The sequence below is a fragment of the Pelophylax lessonae genome (assembly GCF_965119305.1).
Source record: "Pelophylax lessonae genome assembly, chromosome: 7".
In the NCBI taxonomy this organism is placed as follows: domain Eukaryota; kingdom Metazoa; phylum Chordata; class Amphibia; order Anura; family Ranidae; genus Pelophylax; species Pelophylax lessonae.
The window spans coordinates 79303011-79325200 of record NC_138774.1 but is presented as its reverse complement, the minus strand read 5'-3'; the positions used below and the strand labels follow the sequence as shown (position 1 = coordinate 79325200).

The 22190-nt window shown below is 46.4% G+C and overlaps 1 protein-coding gene across 1 annotated transcript in view; it reads left to right on the top strand.

The window, feature by feature from the left end:
- Window positions 1–6708: 6708 nt before the first annotated feature.
- CCER2 (coiled-coil glutamate rich protein 2) overlaps window positions 6709–22190 on the top strand; it is a 31977-nt gene continuing 16495 nt past the window's right edge. The window contains exons 1-4 of the mRNA XM_082262919.1: window positions 6709–6937; window positions 7911–7957; window positions 10567–10660; window positions 12928–12996. Of these exons, the coding sequence (XP_082119045.1) occupies window positions 6892–6937; window positions 7911–7957; window positions 10567–10660; window positions 12928–12996 (256 nt within the window). The 5' untranslated portion in view covers window positions 6709–6891. The remainder of the gene's footprint in view (window positions 6938–7910; window positions 7958–10566; window positions 10661–12927; window positions 12997–22190) is intronic.

The following is a 22190-nucleotide window of genomic DNA, read 5'->3' as shown; positions in this document are numbered from 1 at the left end:
ATATTCCCAACCCACACCACATCTCTGAATCCTTGTCTCTACACCCTGACATTTATATCCTGCTTTATCCCATCACAGTACATTTTGTGTAAATAAGGCATACAAAGTGTTCTAATGCCGCCCACAACCTACGTGTGATCGCCAAAATTACCTGCGATTTCCTTATACTTAAACATTTTCTGTTTGATATAATCTTGATTGCATTTCATTAACAAATTGGGCATTCCTCATCTAATGATCATGTCCTATATAGATGAGACAAACAATCAATGTTTACAGCACAACAGTTACTATGATGCCAGGATATCTTACACAGAGTTTATTGCCTAGGGTCAGGCCTGATAAGGAACAGTACAGCACAATCATTGTTAAAGTGGAACTTTACTCTCTTAATCAACATTGACTATTTTGAATCCTTAAAGTGTTTGTTACACCCAAAGGCCAGCTCACACCACATGCAGTCCAGTGTGTTTATTTTTCTGCATCATAAACGCATGGATAGTAGGCCAAATGGTTTTCAATGGCATAGTTCACACCTGTGCAGTCAGTCAGTTCCAGTGCATTCCAGTTCCAGAAAAATAAGTAGAACATGCTGCATTTTTTCTGCACTGGACTGTACTGGAATGCGGTAAAACGCATCAAAAAACAGAACACACCTAAATGCACCAAACACAGTCACATGAACACACGTCCTTATTTAAGGTTAAGAAAAAAGAGGGGGGAAAATGCAGTGGACCACATAAAAAACGCACTGGAACGCATCCAAAACGTGTCAAAAACGCTCATGCAGAAAAGCATCCGTACTTCGTTTCTATGATGTGAACTGCACTTAAGGTTAAGAAAAAAGAGCGGGGAAAAAAATCACTGGACTGCATCAAAAACACACTGGAACACATCAAAAATGAGCATACAGAAAAGCATCCGGACTGCGTTTTTATGGTGTGAACTGGCCCTACAAAAAATGAAAATGGATCTTGTTTCCTTAAAGCATGTTATACAGTAATTTAGCTCCCTGTATCACCTGAAATACCTGGCTGATCCTGCCTGGTTCTCCCCCCCCCCCCCCCCCCCCTGTAAACTGACCACGGTATATCATGGCTGCTGAGCCCCGACACCGTGGTCAGTGTACTTGCCTCTGTCATCCGCAGCTCTCCCCTGTCCTCCTCCTCTCCCTGCCTGTCAGCTCTTATCAGTGCCGCTCTGCTCCCCTTCCACGCTGCTACAAAATGATGTGATGGTAATACAATAGCCTCTGTTAAGCCCCGTACACACGTACTGATCGTCGGCCGAACGATCGGCCGTCTTTTGTCCAGGGCTGTCGTGTCTGTTGAAAACTCCAAAAGACTGCACACAAATTTTGTCAGCCAACAACAGCCGACTGCAGAAGTGATGTCATGTGATGGTTAACTTTCCTTGTCTTTTTTCTTTTCGGAGCATGCCCAGTCTTGCTAATCTGCTGTCTGTCGGCCGAAATCTGTACTGACTGGCGAACAATCGGCCGTTCTGGTGACGGACAACAAAAATTTTAAAGTCTGCACGACAGATTCTGTTCGGCCGAAAATGCGCTGTCGGCTGTCGGAAGCATCATACTAACAAGCCTACAATCGGCCGAATATTTATGGCCGACAATCGGTACGTGTGTACGGGGCTTTAGATTACACCATGTGCCCCAGTGTCTGTGCTCTATAAAAAATATGCTGATTTCTACCTTATATCAGAGCGCCGCTCGGCGCATGTGACTCCTCGGCTCTCTCCTCTACTTCTCCCGTCTTCTCCCGGCTGATGTCAGCGGGAGTTCTCAGCCCCTCCCTCTGTAGCTGTCAGAGTGGGAGAGCGGAGACCCGAGGAGTCACGTGATGGCGCTCTGATATGAGGTACAATTCAGCATATTTTTTTTAGAGCACAGACACTGGGGCACGTTGTTGTCTAACAGAGGCTATTGTATTACTATCACATAGTGGCTTTACCACCACTTAAAGCTGCTAGCATTAGTAAATAGATAGGAAAGTAAATCATATTTACTTGTTTTAAATCGTTTTTTTTTTTACATTTCTTTAGTTACTTCCTGGTTTTCATGCCTAGGCAAATAATGTCATACATCCCAGGAGTCTTCAGGAGGAGAGGAGGGGTTTTCTCAGCTATGCACACCCTCCTGCCAGCATGCTTGTGCTAAGGGCAGATGGATTCTGAGGAGTAAATGTTGCATGAATCATCTGTCCTTATTCAAGATGACCGTGGCAAGAAATGCTAGGGGGATGTTTTTCAAAGTGGTTTCTCAAGAAAAAAAAAAAAAAAGCATGGAGACATGGATGAATGGGTTAGTTTGCTCTGAATATTAAACTTGAACTTTTGATTTGTGGTGCTCAGATACAGGGTAGTTCCACCTTAAGTACTAGGAACAGTACTTCATTTTTAATGAGCATTAATGTTGTCTAAAAGTTCATAGAAATGTTAATGGTGGTGAGGAGGCTCATTCACTTCCATTGGAGATTGACTAATGTACCATCCCGGACACATTTACTGGACACTGTTATGGAGGTTAGAAGGATGGAGCATTTAATGGGTAGGATTTGGGATAGACTGAATACATTTCTTTAAAGATTGTGGCAATCTGGGACCAATCACCATGTGGCCTTTTCCTTTCTGCCCACTTTTCATGATGCAAGCTAAAAGTAGACTAAGGCTGGCCATACACTATACAATTTTCTTATTCAATTTCCTTTAGATTTACCTTAAACTATGTAGTGCAAGGGCCTGCCTGATTGCATACAAATTGAAAGTGTTTAGGTTTGACCCTATATTACATGGTTTTGGTAAATCTAAAGTAAAGTTGAAGAAGAAAATTGTATAGTGTATGGCCAGCCTAAGGCTGGCCATACATGTTCAATTTTCTTGTACAATTTTTTGTTAGATTTACCATAAACCACATAATATGAGGTCAAAGCTAAACAACACTTTCACTTGTATCCAATTAGGCAGGCCTTTGTACTACATAGTTGAAGGTAAATTTGAAGAAAATTGTATCATGTATGGCCAGCCTAATTGGTTCATACATACTGGATTACTCTTTGAGCTTGTTCTGTCTTACCCCGTTTCCTTTCCCCCTCCACCTCTCTACTCAACCTACCCTGAGCCCTCATTCACATTGAATGTGGCTTTGAAATTGTGCAACTGCATCTTAAATCGCACAATTTCAAAGCTGCATGTCAGTGGTACTTTGAAGACATCAGTGCGACTTCATGCACCCGAAATTGGCAAAAGTAGTGCATAAACTACTTTTCAAATTGATGCAGCAGCACCACAAAATTGGCATCGCACTTAATTTGAACAGTGCCAACAATAGGGTGCAACTTGTCGCGATTTGACAAGTTGCTCCAATGTGAACGAGGGCTAATTCACCTTTTTTCTTCCACAGTTACATGTTATGTCAGGAAAGCAATGCATGAACAATATTTCAGGAGTTAGCGGGAAGACCCTATGGTCAATACTTGAAATTTCATTATTTACGAAGAGCTTACTTCTCCTTTCTTCCTAATTCTCCATTGTTCTTCTCTTGTTTTATTTTTTTATTGGTCTACTGTGATCTATATTGTCTGTACACTGGAATGACAATGTATACCCGTGACTTTGATAAAACTTTTAAAATTCAATAAAAATACATTTACAAAAATTTTTATGTATGTAGTTATGTCAGCTTATTATTATAAAAAGAGGGGGCCACATGCTGTTTCCTGTCTGTTCCTGTAGATACCATCAGTTTTACACCCTTAGGCAGTATACACCACTCCCCTTACTTCTTCCCCCCTAAGTGTTCTACTCTCTCATTCTTGTCAATTCTTCAAAATGTAGAATTTTCCCCCAATATGACCCCTCTGCCCCCTTCCCTGCCCTTCTTGCCATTTTCAGTTGTGAACGCCTAACAAAATCATGGCCTCTTCTCCTTGTCTTTAATCTCCTGCCTATCATCTCTCCTCTTTGGAATCTCCACTCTCTTGCTTGTTTTTAACTGATATTATGCAATTCAGTGCACACAGAATATGAGTTTATTAAATAAATAATACTGATATACATACCTAGGCTACACTATTTTACCAAAAGTAATGGGACACCTGCCTTTACACGTACATGAACTTTAATGGCGGGGGATTATAGCGTGGGGTTGTTTTTCAGTGGTTGAGCTTGGCCCCCTACTTCCAGTGAAGGGAACTCTTAAGGCGTCAGCATATCAAGACATTTTGGACAATTTCATGCTTCCAACTTTGTGGGAACAGTTTGGGGATGGCCCCTTCTTGCTCCAACATGTGCAGGCCAGTCAGGTTCCTCCACCCCAAACTCGCTCATCCATGTCTTTATGGACCTTGCAGTCATGTTGGAACAAGAAGGAGCCATCCCCAAACTGTTCCCACAAAGTTGGGAGCATGAAACTGTCCAAAATGTCTTGGTATGCTGATGCCTTAAGAGTTTCCTTCACTGGAACTAAGGGATCAAGCCCAACCCCTGAGAAACAACCCCACACCATAATCCCCCCTCCACCAAATGATTTGGACCAGTGCACTAAAGCAAGGTCCATAAAGACATGGATGAGCAAATTTAGGGTGGAGGATCTTGAATTGCCTGCACAGAGTCCTGACTTCAACCTGATAGAACATCTTTGGGATGAATTAGACTGTGAGCAAGGCCTTCTCGTCCAACATCAGTGCCTGACCTCACAAATGTGCTTCTGGAAGACTGGTCAAACGTTCCCATAGACACACTCCTAAACCTTGCGGACAGCCTTTGCAGAAGAGTTGAAGCTGGTATAGCTGCAAAGGATGGGCCAACTCAATATAAAACCCTACGGACTAAGACTGGGATGCCATTAAAGTTCATGTTTGTGTAAAGGCAGGTGTCCCAATACTTTTGACAATATAGTGTATGTTAAAACCCCCCTATAATAACTGGGAAAGTACAGCCCCGAGTTTGAGTCATATAGCTGTGCCTTATAGACTAGCGCCAAATCAAAACTCAGGAGGAATAATAAATAATGATAGAAAGAGGGGGGGAAAGAAGGAGAGAAGAAGAAGAGAAATAACAGTTGAAGTAGAATAAGCGTGTCCCTGCTGAAAAGTCCCGCCACCATCTCAACATCAATCTGTACATTGCAAATATCGATACCACCGTCCCCAGATCGTCTCAAATTTTGATTGTTTATCTAAAAGGATGCTGGCTAATTTCTCATGGATCATAAAGATTTTCTTGGTGGCAGCCAGTTGGCTCACTGGGCTCTTCCACGCCCTGGCGACTGTCATTTTCACTGCCAAAAATATGAAAACAAAAATAGGCTCTGGGTGTGCTTGGGTATATCCGCAACAGGCTCATTCAGGAGCGCCATTCCTGCATTCTTAAGCCTGGCACACATGATGAGATTATCGGACAAATGGTCGTCTGTTTTTTTTTTTTTTTTTTTTGGTTTCTAGTCCCATATCGAAAATGAAGAGTTTACTAAAGTAACAAACATTCTCATACAACAGACTAAAAATTTGGAAGTGATGTAATGTGTTGTAGTGCATTTGTATTGTATTGTATTTTCAAACGACAACTGTACTGATTAAACTAAAATTGTACAATCTGGTATCGTGCAAGAAACATTTTGTCATATTGGATGAACTGTCATGATTGGCTCTTGAAAGCTGTGTACTAATGATCAGATTATCGTTCGATCCCTTCGAAAGCGGTATTTTTCATCCCATTTTCTGATCGTGTGTATGGGCCCTTAGTTGAATTGACATTGGTGCGCCTATCATTTTCAAATATTTTTTGGCCATCAGCATACAACATAATAGAGGGAATCTTATTTCAAGATTCACATTTATAATCAATCAGGATTCACACATCAGTTGCTACATTGGACATACAGTATATTGAATCCTCTAAAAATGATAGCCTTGAGTTGGAAAACCAATGTCCAGTAAACATCTGCTATGCCAATCGTACTGTGAATCCTTCATAATTAGGCCCTGCCCTTTATATTTTATACCTGTGGAGAGTGGTACTTATTTTGTTCCTAATTGTTATAAAATAATCATTTTACTAAATGCTAGATGGATAGATGAATGGTCTAAATCACTTGTTTCTTAGGATTACCATTTTTGATCTATTTACTGCGTAGTCCAGGTGAAGAATAAAAATATAATGGAACATTTACATCATTCCATGTTTTGCTTACAGTTGGATGTTCTTGGTCTTTTTTTTAACCTCGCTGTATGGCAGTGGTTCTCAATTCCGGTCCTCGGGACCCACTAACAGGCCAGATTTTAAGTATTACCTTGGGGGATGCAGACTAGAATACTGCAATCACTGAGCAGCAAATGAGATCACCTGTGATGTAATTTAGTTATCTTGCAAACCTGGCCTGTTGGTGGGTCCCGAGGACCGGAGTTGGGAACCACTGCTGTATGGAACTGTTTACTACAGGTTTGAAGCACTCACACTACTATAGTCTCATTACAGGGAGTAAAATGGTGGTGAGGAGAGATTGTGACCCAATCACAGGAGAAAAGATTGCTGATCATTAGTGTGCAGTGCATGCAGAGATGTTAAAAGAGAAGAGAAAATTGGGGATTAGGATGAGACTGCTGAGCTGTGCTACGCAGACCCATCTGCAAGAGAGTGGGGGCTGTCCATACAGGTGAACAGCAGACTGCTGATCGGTGGGACACAGTCACCTGCAGCAGATGGGGAGGGGGGGGGGTCACATGATCACACTGCCTGTACACTGTGCCAGCTATATAATCTGCAGCAATAAACAGAGTGTGCAAACTCTGGTCCAGCCTGGGGCTCAGGCTCTCTCTGCATCCTTCTTGTCATCACTGCCTGCAGCTTCTAGGCTGAGGGATTCTCTGCACATCCAGGATGGGTCCTGTGAAATGTTTCTTGCTGGCAGCTATCTGCATTCAAGGTAAGAACCTTAGCCGCAGAAAAGGTAGACTGCTATGCTATATTAGATGAAATTATTCCATCAACAATATTAATTAAAGGTAAGAATATTTGCTATATCAGCGATAATGCATGCATGCATGGTCATTTCAAGTAGATCCCAATTATCATTGGTGATTAGGGATGTGCTTATCTCTCTATGTATGTTATTACATGCATGATGGACCCCTTATGTTCAGATATCTTTGAGGATAATATGTTGAACACAAATAAAGCCATTAAACCAAGAACCAGATACCTGCCTTCTGATGTGCAACTATGTGTGCCAGCATGCCTTTTCCTTAGGAGATCATTTCTTTAAAAATGCAAATATGGCACTCCTGCAGGTGGCCAAATTGAATGTTGGATACTCACCATTGGTGTCTTTTGGCAAGATCTGCTTGATAGAAGGTAACAGCTTTAAGAGATAGCAAGCTACGACCGAACTTATTCATAAAGGAGAAGCAAGGAAGGGAAAGCAAAGTACCCATAGAAACCAACCAGCCTTCTGTTTACTGCAATCAGACCAATATAAGATAAATTCTGATTCTTTGGGTGGACTGACCTTCAAAATGAGTCTTGCTCTAAACCATCATGACCAACCAATATTTGTAATGATGAGCATAGGTCACTAATTTTGTATACTGACACTACACAGCAAATCCAGAATAGTGCAGAATATATCTTGACTCCGTAGCTTTTTTAGTTAATAGGATTATCAGGATCATTGAGGTTATATAGCTGTAAGTTGATTTACAGTAGTCCACCAGCACCCTTAGACCCACCGGCTCTTTTGGCAGACAATGATGAGATTGACAGATAGACACTGAATGCATAGTTAGCTATATATATATATATATATATATATATATATATATATATATATATATATGAGTCCTGATTATGTACCAGTCTTCTACCTTCCTGTAAATAATTATTGATTTTCTCGTATTCAGTTTCCTCCATGCCCTTGTCCAGCCAGCTTTCCGAAGAAGAAGAGAAGGTGAGAGATCTGAATATTAATGGACTTCTTCTGTATCTTGATAACATATTATGAAAGGTGCCCAACTGTGTGTTGTACAAGTGCAGCATGGCGGCTGTATAGACAGAACTGGGATTTTAAGTTCAATACCCAAGGGGACATTACTTATGTATCTTACTGTATCTGTGTGTTTCTTCCAAGTGTTCCAAAGATTTCCTTAATCAACTGCTTTTGGTGTTTTTTTATTTTTATTTTTATTGTCGTCAATATGGTGCACCAGAATTTCCGTACTTGATGTATTACTGTGTTGATTTTTTTGGGTGCATGGAATATTTAACTTGACAGTGTTAAAAGCATTATTATTAATTTAGGATTATGTTAAGGTGGAATATTACTTATTTAAATTTTTATGTATCATAAACATACAATAAGGTATTACATGAAGCTAAGGGGTCGGTCAGATATGCATGAGTAAGGAAAATTCACTTATATCCACATTTTTAATGCTAAAATGTAATATCCTGAAAATTTCACTACAGATATTTTCAGAAGCTGAAAAAAGCACAACATATCCTTTTCACAACCCAAACCAATACTGTTTATCAGTTTCAACATTGCCATGAGAATGTATGTTTTTGGTAGGGACAGTTGATAGGAAGGTTCTTGATGGGGGTATTAATGTAAGTGGTTCTGTCTTCTCCATGAAGTACTTTGGAAATGTTTTTGAACTATAACTAAAGAAAATCTATTTAAATAAATCCATGTGAAAATTTATGAAAGTGGGTAACTGCTGCCAATACTAGTACAATGCTGGTGGAATATTGCATTTCCAATAAAATGGGCAGTTTTTGTGCTAATGTGGAATCAAAGCTATTTATCTGATCATCAGGATAAGCTTAAAATGCAGATCTAGAGACAGCTTTATGGTTTTTGGACTAGACTTGATTCTTAAAGTCAAAGTTAACTGTAAACCCACTGAATACATTTCAGTGAATTAAAACAAAAGCTTACAACTCTAAACTTTTTTCTTAAATCACCGTAAATGTATGTATCAGATTCACAGTTTATTATTTTGAAAAGCAGCCACAGCCCAAGTAGAAAGCCTGCCCTTGCCAGCATGCTGTGGAGAAGGACCCACGCTCTCTTTGTGGAAGCAATCTTTCTGCAGCAGTCCAAAACACCACCCTGCCGGGTCAGAACTAGTGCTCTCCAATCAGCAGCGAGCATGAGCTTAGCTGATCGTAGATCTCTAGCGCTGATTCAGCAGGGGACATGATGGACCTCTGCTAAGTGACAACTGCTTACACACAAAAAGCAAGGATCCTTCTCAAAGGGGACTGGATTCAAGTTGCAACCGTTTTCTAAAGTGTAGAAACTGTAAGAGGTAATTCACACAGGCACAGACAGAGGCTTATACAGAATCCAAGAGCCATTTGTTTATGTTTCCGGAGCAGGGTGAAGCTGTGTGCAGGCAGCCTACGTTGCTCAATGATGATGCAGTGGCTGTACGGACTCATTTGAATTTTACATGCATGCAGAGACAGGTGCGTGGCCCCGAATACACACTGTCTGCGTTCGGGGGCCATGCATCCATTCCTGCAAGTGAGTCCATACCTGCCTGGGATTCTGTACAGCCACTGCGTCTCCATTTACTAACATAGGCTGTGCCTGCACACAGCCCCACTCTGTTCAAGACACATAAACTGCATAGAGTATGGGCCTCTGCACCCATGTGAATGAGCCCTAAGACTTTGATTATTTGTTTTGATGCACCTGAAATGTATTTAGATAATTTAAACTGAACTTTTAATTGGGCACTAATCTTTGCTATCATTAAATAGTCACAAAACCCACAGCAGTAAAATCAGTCAGTATATGCAGTAAAGCATGTTTGTTATACTTACTGCACCTGTTTGATCTTGTCACCTCTGATCCTCCCCTTCACCTACAGTTCCTAATCCATCTCCTGATAAGACAGAGGCTTTGGAGTCACTACACATGATCGTTTGATGTGTATTGCTAGAGAGTTTTTTGTTTTTGTTTTTTCTTGGGAGGGTGCATGTGATCAGCACAGGGCCAATCAGCACTGTCCAGACAGAGGGTCAGGAGTCATGCAGACTCAGGAAAGTCAGAGGAAAATGAGAACTCCTTCTAAAAGCTTTAACCAGACACTGACAGAAGTAATAAGACTGCTATATACTGCTAATGAGAAAAGGTATTTAGCAGTTTATATTTACTAAAATAATTGCATTTCCATTTTCTGTGTACTGTGGGAGACCAGATATAGTGAATGCAGGGTCCTGGGTTTAGTAACACTTTAAGGAAAAGTTATTGTCCAAAACATATAGGTAAAGTACCTCCATTGTATCTTTTTATGCCTTTGAAGTTTAGTAAGTGAGTGTTGCTGGTCTTTCGGTTAGTTGGTATTAACACATAGGCTCATTTCACTAAAATATATTTTTATTTTATAAGTTGTCATAATGATCATTATTTTTAGGGACAAGAGTCAATGAGAGGAGAAGAGAAAACTCACATGGCTAAAAATAGCCAACTGTTATGGCAAACAATGTATGCAGTAGTGGTATATCGCTATCTTTTGGATATGGAATAACAAATCCCTGTATTTATAGATCACAAGATGTATCATGGAGGTCCTAGCCGAGTCGTTGTCTAAACAGGGGTCCGAGAGGGTCAGCAGTGTCTGCATCCGACTACTCAGGGAAGGTCATGTCTCCTTTTGTTTCTCCTTGCCTGTCCACATCCAGTCACACAATGCTTCATTTAGCGCCGGTTCACATACACGCGACGCTACTTCCCGGGGCGACCTCCGAGATCGCGGTGCGAGCAGTGCGCCGCAACCTCGGAGCGGCCGCCACGGACCTCATAACATTGAAGTCTATGGCGGTCGCCTCCTGGTCGCCCCAAAGAAGCTCCGGACCCTTTTTCTAAGTCGGAGCGACTTGTGTCGCTCCTATTAGAACGGGTCCGCAGCTTCCCTATGAGAGGCGACCTGTGAGGCGACCAGGTCGCCTCACAGGTCGCCTTAGTGTGAACGGGGGCTTACAATATGTATATTAAATGTTTATCAATAATTTCACCCAAGATTCACACAACTCTACCCAGGATGCACACAATTTTCACCTGAAAAATGTTGACTCTTGGGCGAAAGTTGTGTGAATCTTGGGTGAAAACATTGATCAGCAGACTTCATTATTTTGCCTAAAAAAATATGATAATTGATTTCTCTTTGAATATCAAGAGTTGTTATTCTTTTGGACGCTGTTCTTATTGTCTCATCTTATCTTTGCAGTCAAATGGCCGGAATACACGATAAGAAAATCGGCCGAAAATTTTCGTTCAGCGAAGGATCGGCCGATATTCTACTCGTTAATGCCCAGCCATCAGTGACCGATATCAATATTGTGAACGAAAAATCCCGTTTGAAAAAACCGAAAAATTCTGTCGTCTCGTTTGCTAACGAACGATATTCTATACGTTGGTGTTAAGGTCGTTCATTTAAAATCTGTAGAACATCATCACGCACGCACTGTTTCGATGGTCGGCGGTCAAACGGTTGGGCGATATTCAGCCTGTGTATGTTGGCAACGTTTTCGACCAACTAACACTTTTTCATAAGTCGGTGGTCGAATGATCGGGCGATATTCGGCCCGTGTATTCCAGCCATTACTCCTAGACCTAATGCAACAAAGCATGCTAAAGACCCATAGTTAGGTGACAATCTCAAAAACTGTGAGATAGACAGGAATTATGTCAGATCACTGCTGGAGTATCCAAACTATACAAGAAGGCATGGGCTGACTCGCCACACCAGACTCCAGCTATAACTAAAATATCACTTTTGCCCATACTGACCTATAAGGAAAAGCAATGGATAGAAGTAACTCATAACATACAACTAGATTGAAGCTGCAAAAACAAAGACAAGTTATTGCTTTTCGTTTGCTATGGGTTACTGCAGTTTTCAATTGTTCCTTGACTTAATGCAGGATCAAGTTTACCTGTGTTTCATTACAAAGCGATGATATTAGAAGTCTTTAAGGAACAGATGCTGTTGTGAGGAAATACTCATGGAGCACAATGTTAATGTTGGTCACAGAAAGGGGCTTATTTATCAAAGAACCAAGGAGCCAGTAATCAGTGTTGAACAATAGTACACCGTTTGGCCTTATTCTATAGTTCTCATGCAGTACCCCAAGCAACAAATCAAAATCCATCTTGTTCTGGTCTCACATCAGCCGATGTCTATAGTACCCGGTCTGATTCAAACCATTTCTGGAAAAGCACAGTTGGAAGAAAAAAAACTTGATGCTGACATTTTGCTACAAGACTGTAAAGATTATCTGAGACATTGCTTTTTTAAGACACAAAGCTCAGTTCTTTGTGAAGAACTGAGGGAAAGTGGGGGAACGCAGTTCCAGCACCTCCAGAACTGAATATATGTAATGACAAAGGGTGTTGGAGGGTCTATTAATGCGGCCTGCAGGGGATCTAATGTCGCTGGTGGAGATTTATTTTTGTGTGGGGTTCTATTGTTGCCAAGGAGGTCTTTTGTTGCTGGTAGGGGATCTATTTATGCTGGAGGGGGTCTTATGCTGCTGGGGGGATCTACTGTTGAGGGACAGATCTCTTGTTGCTGGCTGCTGGAGGGTTTATTGATGCTGGCTGCTGGAAGATCTATTGTTGCGGGGGCTATTGTTGAAGGGGTAGATATATTGTTGCTGGGGTTGTATTTTGTTGGAAAGGGTCCATTGCTTAGTATCATTACAAATTCCATACAAATGAATTAGCACCACAAAATGATACTCTAAAAGGGATGGTACTGGGAGGTGGGTAGGGGGGTTGAAACAAGGGACAGTTCTTGAAGCTGGGTGGGGGGCAGAGACAAGAGTTGACTCAGATAAGGGGAATTCCTGTACCTATTCTCTGAGAAAAAAAAACCCTGCTAATATCTACATTATTGGGTTTTACAGATGAAAGACTAATCTCCATATTGCGTCATCAACATCTCCTGAGAGAACTGGAGGACCTGAGCCATCGAGGTAAAGTGAAAAGCTTTGGAAGTTTTATCCCTTGGGGACTGAGGTATAATCTTGAGGAGTTTGGGAGGCTGTAATGGTCAGAAGGTTTCCTTTTCTCAGGAAGCCCACGGTAGACACAAAGCATAACCAGAATATATTTTATACAACTGTTTTCGCCAGGTATCAGAGGAGGAATCCACGTATGCAGTAAAACAGAGGCATGTTGGCTTTTTAAAATATGAAATCACAGTAGCAGGATGTAGTCTCTGCAATTACTGCAGGATCCCACATAAGTGACAGATGCAAGTCTGTGTTCTACACATCAGAGGGAGGGAAATTTGGCACATTTAGGAGCTTAACTGGCCTCGTACACTGCAGTGACACAGATCATCCCTAAAAAAGGGTTTCTCCAAGCTTGCTAGCATGCAGTCAACCAGTTGATTTGCTCAATCCGCACACATGCATCTCCTCTACCTGACAACACCAGCTCAGTGGCCTCCTTTTATAACCTCTAAGTCACATGTCCCTGGTGACATTACCCAATCAAGGTGCAAAGTTTTGCCTATGCTAGAAGGAACCTTCCCTTGTCACTTTGCTAAACTTAAATATATGTGGGTCTTAACAAGCCCTTGCAAGATCAACAAGCTTTAACACCAAATAGTTTATACTGAGAGTAAAACTCAAATCAAAATGCTTTATGTTTGTGATAATGTAAGGATATGTTAGAATATTTGTCAGATGATGACACGTACGGCCTATCTAGAGTCTAGATGTTTTCGTGGTGGGACTCAGAGAGAGGGTATCTCAATGCTCTACAAATTGTTAGTTTACCCAACTGGAAATGTACCCTTTATGTTGGCATGGGAACGAGATTTGGGGGGAGGGAATCAAATTATCTGACTGATGGTCCTGGTCCACATGGAATTATAAGAGCATTATGAATATGGATCTGGTTGCAGTGGGCTACAAGGTCATGTCCCGATGTTATCTGGTTTCAGATCATCTTTTTAAAATGTATCCGGGCACTGCCTCCTTGTGTTTTAGGGGATGTAGTTAGTCAGGAATAATGTTTCATACCTGGTGATCATGTGCTACGGTCTGTTGGTTCTGGGTGAGAGTTCATATGCTGATCTATTCTGTGACACATGTAAACATAGTGAAGAATCCCAGAGTGGCCCGCCTCAATGAGCCAGTTGCCGAAATCCCCAAATATACCCAGACTCTTATCTATTTTTTTTTTGTATAATCAATTTTTATTGAAAATAAAAGTGCAATAACAATCGACAAAAACACAAGAACAAAAGTATACAGGATGGATGGGCAGAGCACTGGCACAAGCATATAGAAAAAAAAAAAAAAAAGGACACAACATAACATCGAGGCAACTCGCCTCAAACCCCAGCTCACATCAGAGGAGCTGCTGAGTGGGATCGAAGACCCTCGGCCGGGGTCCGGCCGCTAAGTAACCAAAAAACTGACGGGGCCGGGGCTCTCCCAGGCCTGGGCATTCGGCCCCAGTTGGCCCAACCCCAAACCCCGGAGGGGGCAGGGGAAGAGAGAGCCCGGACCACCAAACCAATCTACACACCATGGCCCACCACTCCAGCATCGAGGATCCCCATCCAGAGCATCAGAGAAGGGGGGGGAGGAAGCTTCGCCAGCCAGAAACAAAGAAAAAAGAGAGAGAGAGAAGAAAAAAGGAAGGAGAGAAAAGAAAGGGAAAGAAAAAAAAAAAGGGGGGGAAGGGGGGGGGGAAGAGGGAGGGGAGAAAGGGAATAGGGAGGTCCGCGCCTGGCGCCCACAGCTCACACCACCGACAGGGTGAGAAATGTAGCTAGGTAGTAGGAACCTCCGAGGCCTGTTGGACTCGTCGGCGGAACTCAGGATCGGCCAGCGCCAAGAGGGCCACGTCCAGACTGGAGGACACAGGAAAAGAATTCGGGGCATAAAAACGCCACTGGGACCAGGCAGCATCAAATTGTTCCTTAGCTCCCCTACAAGTCGCCAGCCACTCCTCAGCCTCCATAATCTCCTTCACCTTACGAAGCCAGTCTGCTTCACTAGGGACCCTGGAGGTCTTCCAATGGATCGGGATAAGTCGCTTAGCCGCATTGAGCAAATGTTCGTTTGTATTTCGGAATGGGCACCAGAGGGGCATGCAGGAGAAAAAGACCCGGGGAGTCCGGCAGGTCCACACCGGTGCCAGCCCGAATGTGTTGCCGAACCATATCCCAGAACGGGCGGAGCAAGGGGCACGACCACCAGACGTGGAGGAGCGTCCCCCTCTGCCCACAGCCCCTCCAGCAGCCATCCGAGACCCCGGGGCAGAACCTGACCAGAGTGGCTGGGACCCTATACCACCTAGTAAGCAGTTTGTAGTTATTCTCTTGCGTTTTTGAGTCTACCGAGCTAGAATGGGTCATGCGGTACATTCTATGGAGTTGTTCGGGGGAGAACTCCAGATCCAAGTCCTTCTCCCATGCCCGGATAAAGTAAGGCTTTGAGGGGGGCCTGGCCGACTCCAACAACTTATACAGAAAGGAAATTAGATGCGGCTGGGGGTCACGGGCCGCCCATAGACGCTCAAAGCCAGTAAGCTCGGTCCTGATCTGCGCCCGCTGACAAAGCGAGGCCACGAAATGGGACAGCTGTTGGTGCCTCCAGAAATCAAATGGAAAGCTCCCATAGCGATCACGTAGTGTCCCCAGGGGGACCAACTGCCCATCCGACCAGAAACGAGCCAAGCTGACCTCACCGTCGCTGGCCCAGGAGCCCAGAAACGATAGCCGCTCACCCGGGGAGAACCAAGGAAATCCCCCCACTGGAGCCAGCGGAGAAGTGGGAGGGGCCAGAGCCAAGGCCCCATTCAACCTATCCCACACCCGAAGTGAGTGGGTCGTCAGGGGGGATGCCCAATGCGACAGTCCCCTGTCCTCCGCTGGCACCCACGGGGCGTATGCCAAGTTTCTGCCGGCCACCGTTTTCTCTAAGGAGACCCACAGTTTAGTGGAGGTCTGAAACCGCCAATCCAACAGGCGTTGGAGAGCCACAGCTCTATAGTATTGCAAAATGTTAGGCAGGCCAAGGCCCCCCTCTCTTTTGGTCCTCTGCAACAAAGCAACAGCTATCCGAGGTCTCTTGCCCCCCCAAACAAAGTTGTGACGGTACTAGCCGTCACTATGGGTGACGGATCACCCTGTCCCTGGATTGTAAACCCCTTTGTGTCATTTTATTATGAGTTTGGGACATTGCATTTTATTTTCCCTTTATTCATCCTCTGAACAACTGACTCATGGCATTGAGTTAATGTAATGTAATGTTACAACCCATCCCCCCCCCCCCTCCTGTTTCTGTGTCTAAGTGTGTGGATTCATGGCAGACAATGGTCTGAGTTGGAGACATCTCTCCGCAGGGGGTGTGTATTAAGACTGCTTGTTTCAAATGTACAAATGTTCAGTTCTCATTGGTTGGTTCCCTTCCCCCCCTTCTGTGGAAAGGCTAAGGGGAGTTTCCCTAACTGTATGTAAAACTGTGTCTTGGAATGTAATAAACAGTTTAAGCTCTGGATGGTTAACCCTCAACACCTGTGTGGATTGTCTCATGATTGAGGGGTTAAGGGCTGGATATGGCTTCTCTGCAGGCTGTGGGTGCGTTTGGAGGACAGGAGACACAGATCCGGCGGATGTGCCCACCTGGGGTACAAAGATCCGTTACATTGGTTGGCAGCGGTGGGATGTCTCCTGCAGTCCAGGACATCCAAACCACCACCAGGATTCAAGATCTGGGCAGCTGCCGAGGAGTGATACGGGGACCAGCCAGCATGAGAGCGGAGTTCGGGAGGAGGCTGCAAGGCATGCGGAAGCACCATCGGGGACCAGCGACAGAGCACACCAGGCTCGGCTGGGAGGATGTGATCCGCCGGCAACTCTGGCAGGAGGCGCTAAGCCACGAGCGGCACCATCAGGGGAAGATCCTTCCCTCCTCCACAGAGATGTACCGGAAGCAGTACCGTGCGCGAGAGGTGTTCCTGAGGGAACGACCGCGAGATGAATGGAAGACAGAGCTCGGAAGATTGGTCCAGGAGGAAATGAGGCTGGACGCCAGCTACAGAGCCCTCCGGTGGTTCGCGGCTCAACTGTGGCCAGGTACAGCAGATGGCAGCCCAACAGAAGGCGTTGGCTATGGCGACGTGGGGCTGCTCCATCAAAAAATGTACGGAGACCCAGACTTTGGGAGCGATGAGGAGTGGCGGCTGGAACACATTCTGGATTTCCGAGATGAGGTGCTGGACCTCCCCGACGAGGCGTGTGACCTGGAGGAATTGGAGTTCCTGGTTGAGCAGGAATGGGAGCTCGAGATTGCCTACAAGCGGCTGTTTGATGGTGATCAGCAGCCTGGCATGGCTCCCGTTGCCTGGGACTGTCCGAGAGAAATAGCAGACAGTCACGAAGATGAGAAGCAAATGGGGCCAGGGGTGACCCTGCGTTTTCCCGTACTAACTGCAATGGAAGAAGCAGCGATGATACAGAGGGCACTGCGAGCGCTAGAATGCCGGAACGCACCGGAGGTCCACCAGGCAGCGAGACAAGCTAATAGCATGAAGGTCTCAGAAGGGGGAGTTGAGACAGGTGCTGGAAGGCTGGGAAATGGTGATCAGCAGCAAGTCCAGAGTATCTCATCTGGTGCCCCAGCAGAAGCATTGGCTACAGGGCAGAGTGCCCCTGGCATCTGCCCAGCATCAGAAAAAGAGTTGGATCCGGAGAGTCTGAGAGAGGATCTGCGTGAGCTGTTTTCCCAACAGCAGATACCCCCACCGGGAGTAGAGGAAGCAATTCTCCCTCCCCAACAATTGGACACTACCCCAGTGTTTATCCCCCCAGCAGAAGCGCTGGCTACGGGGCAGAGTGCTGCTGGCCTCTGCCCACCCTCAGAGGTAGATCCAGGGAGTCCGAGGGGTGACCTCAGTGAGCCGTTTCCCCAGCACTTGGACACTACCCCGGTGGTTATCCCCCCAGCAGAAGCGCTGGCTACGGGGCAGAGTGCCGCTGGCCTCTGCCCACCCTCAGAGGTAGATCCAGGGAGTCCGAGGGGTGACCTCAGTGAGCCGTTTCCCCAGCACTTGGACACTACCCCAGTGGTTATCCCCCCAGCAGAAGCGCTGGCTACGGGGCAGAGTGCCGCTGGCCTCTGCCCACCCTCAGAGGTAGATCCAGGGAGTCCGAGGGGTGACCTCAGTGAGCCGTTTCCCCAGCACTTGGACACTACCCCAGTGTTTATCCCCCCAGCAGAAGCGCTGGCTACGGGACAGAGTGCCGCTGGCCTCTGCCCACCCTCAGAGGTAGATCCAGGGAGTCCGAGGGGTGACCTCAGTGAGCCGTTTCCCCAGCACTTGGACACTACCCCAGTGTTTATCGCCCCAGCAAGTGTGCTGGCTACAGGGCAGAGTGCCCCTGGCATCTGCCCAGCATCAGAAAAAGAGTTGGATCCGGAGAGTCTGAGAGAGGATCTGCGTGAGCTGTTTTCCCAACAGCAGATATCCCCACCGGGAGTAGAGGAAGCAATTCTCCCTCCCCAGCAATTGGACACTACCCCAATGTTCATCCCCCCAGCAGAAGCGCTGGCTACAGGAGAGAGCGCTGATGGTCTCTGCCCAGCATCAGAACCAGAGATGAAGAATCCGGGAGACAGTCCCTGCAAGATACCGTCTCAGCGGCTGGTAACTACACCAGGAGAAAAGCAAGTACCTTTTTCTCCCCAAATTCATAGCCCTACCAGCCTACATTCCCTACCAGCGGAATCGCTGGCATCAGGGCAGAGAATTATTCAGCTCCCCCCAATATCTGCAACCCTGCCCTGGATCAGAGGAGTGCAGACAGCTGTTCCCACTCTGCAGCGGCTGTTTTTATTCATGGGAGACCCTATGTGCGGTTTTGCTCCCCAGCGCCAGAGTCGTTCTTTTACTTTTCCTGGTTGCCTGGGGTGGAAGTTTGTGACTAACGCAGGTCCAGACCAGTTGAGGGTCAGGAACCTCGTTAGCCTGTTTTTAAAAGGGGAGAAATGTGACAGAACCCACTGTCACTGTGTGTTTTGGAGGGGACTGTGCGCAAGCCTCCTACCGACAGACTATGGGCCAGAAGATACTGGAGTTTGGCGCTGCAGCCTTTTGACTTTACCGTCCACTACTGCCCTGGGAAGCAAAACGGCAGCGCCGACGAATTATCCAGGCAAACAGACATTGACTCTTTGGGATTTGTTACCCGACTAATTCAGGCACAGACCAGTTGGAGGTCTAGTACCTGGATTAGTCTACCTTTGGGGGGAAGAGATGTGACGGTACTAGCCGTCACTATGGGTGACGGATCACCCTGTCCCTGGATTGTAAACCCCTTTGTGTCATTTTCTTATGAGTTTGGGACATTGCATTTTATTTTCCCTTTATTCATCCTCTGAACAACTGACTCATGGCATTGAGTTAATGTAATGTAATGTTACAACCCATCCCCCCCCCCCCCCCTCCTGTTTCTGTGTCTAAGTGTGTGGATTCATGGCAGACAATGGTCTGAGTTGGAGACATCTCTCCGCAGGGGGTGTGTATTAAGACTGCTTGTTTCAAATGTACAAATGTTCAGTTCTCATTGGTTGGTTCCCTTCCCCCCCTTCTGTGGAAAGGCTAAGGGGAGTTTCCCTAACTGTATGTAAAACTGTGTCTTGGAATGTAATAAACAGTTTAAGCTCTGGATGGTTAACCCTCAACACCTGTGTGGATTGTCTCGTGATTGAGGGGTTAAGGGCTGGATATGGCTTCTCTGCAGGCTGTGGGTGCGTTTGGAGGACAGGAGACACAGATCCGGCGGATGTGCCCACCTGGGGTACAAAGATCCGTTACAAAAGTTAATAAACAAGCTCTTCAATTCGGCGAAGAAACGCCGGGGAAGCGGCACAGGGAGCATCTGCAGGAGAAACAACACTCTAGGGAGAACCGCCATCTTAAGGATATTAGTGCGGCCGACCCACGTAAAGGAGGATTTATTCCAGGACTCGAGATCTCCACGAATCCGCCGTAACAAGGGGACGTAGTTAGAAGCGTATAGGGAGTCCAGGGAGGGGGTGAGATGGACACCCAAATATTTCATGGTGGATACCGTCCACGAAAACGGGAAGGAGGACCGTAACGCTGACGCCATAGACGGGGGTATAGAGATGGGTAGGATCTCTGACTTAGAATAGTTTACCCGAAAGTTGGACACTTTACCATACTCCGAGAGTTCCGCCATCAGATTGGGCAGCGAGGTGACCGGGTCCGTCACGTGGAACAGGACATCGTCCGCGTAAGCGGAAAGCTTATGCTCCGAAGAGCCCACCGTGACCCCCTTAATGTTCACATTCGCCCGCACCCTGCAAAGCAAAGGCTCCAGGGTCAGGGCAAATAGCAGGGGCGACAAGGGGCAGCCCTGTCGCGTGCCATTTCGGATGGGGAACGGCTCGGAGAGGTTGCCATTGACCCTAACCTGGGCCACTGGGGACTGATACAAGGCAGAGATCCAACCCAGCATACAGGGACCTATATCCAATCGCTTTAGGACGGCCGTGAGAAAGCTCCAATCCACTCGATCGAAAGCCTTCTCCGCATCCGTCGACAGCAGTAGATAGGGGGGCTGGGGAGACCGGGTGCGGACCCAGTGAATAAGATGGAGGGCGCGGACAGAGTTGTCCCTCGCCTCCCGCCCCAGCACAAACCCTGTTTGATCCGGGTGCACGATGTCGGGAATCAGAGACTTCATCCTATTCGCCAGGACCTTGGCAAAAAGCTTCAGGTCCGTGTTCAAAAGCGAGATGGGGCGGTAATTTTGGGGTACAGTGTGATCCCGGCCGTCCTTGGGTAGAACCGTAATGTGCGCCAAGGACATGTCCCGAGGAAGGCTACCCCCCTCAGCCAGTTTGTTGAAAAAGGCGCACATGTGCTTGTGGAGTAGGGGGAAATATCTGATATAATACGCTTTGGTGAAGCCGTCCGGACCGGGAGCCTTCCCGTCCGGCAGAGACCGTACCGTGGTTAGTAACTCGTCTACCGTGATGGGGGCCTCCAAGACCTCACGTTGGGCCGAGGAAACACCCGGCAAACCCACGGACGACAGGTATTCATCTATCTCCCGGCGCCTACGCGCCAAAGATGACGCATCCCCGCCAGGAGAGAGGTCATACAGGGCCGCATAGTAGTCCCGAAACATCGACGCCATTCTAGAGCTGTGAAAGACCGGGGTGCCCGTCGGTGTGTGCAGCTTGGCGACATGGACCGAGAGCCGGCGCTTCCGGAGCGCTCTGGCCAACATCCTGCCGCATTTGTTACCGAACTCGTAGTACCGATGTGCCATGTACCTAAGCCGACGGGTAATCTGGCGATCCAACAGTTTCGCAAAAGTGGCACGGAGCTCAGTCAGTTCCGCCAGAGCTGCAGGGGCAGAGGTGCGCTTGTGGGACAGTTCCGCACGCTGCAATGCAGAGAGGACCCGCTGAAAGTCCAGCTGCCTTTCCTTCTTAAGCTTGGAACCCCAGGCAATGAGGGAACCCCGGACTACGGCCTTGTGCCCCTCCCACACCATGCCTTCGCTAACTTCCCCTGATGCGTTTTCGGAAAAATAGTGGGCGAGCGTCTCCTCGACCCCCGAGGAGACCCGAGGGTCATCCAGTAAATTCTCATTGAGTTTCCAGGACCAGGGCTTTGCGGATACCGGGGCCAGAGCCATGCGCAAGGTAATGGGGGCGTGGTCAGAGATCGTAATCTGCTCAACCGTGGAGTCCAGGAGCGAGTCTAAGGCACCCTGATCGACAAACAGCAAGTCGATCCGGGTGTAGACATCGTGGACAGCGGAATAGTAGCTATAATCGCGAGCGGAGGCGTTGAGCACACGCCAGCTATCGACCAACGCGTGCTCCTGGAAGGATTTGCGAAAGTGCCGTAAGAAAGCGTAGGAATGCGCCGAGCGGCCCGCCGACACGTCCAACGACGGGTCCGGGGACACGTTAAAATCCCCCCCAAGAACCAGACGACCCTCGCGAAAACCAGACAATAGCTCCAGCACCCTATCAATAAAGGAAATCTGCTGGGAGTTAGGGGCATACAACGTAGCGAAGGTGTAAGTCTTGCCCCCGATGGTTCCCTTAAGAAACACAAAACGGCCCTGTGGGTCGGTCAGGTGAGCGGTCGGCTGAAAGGG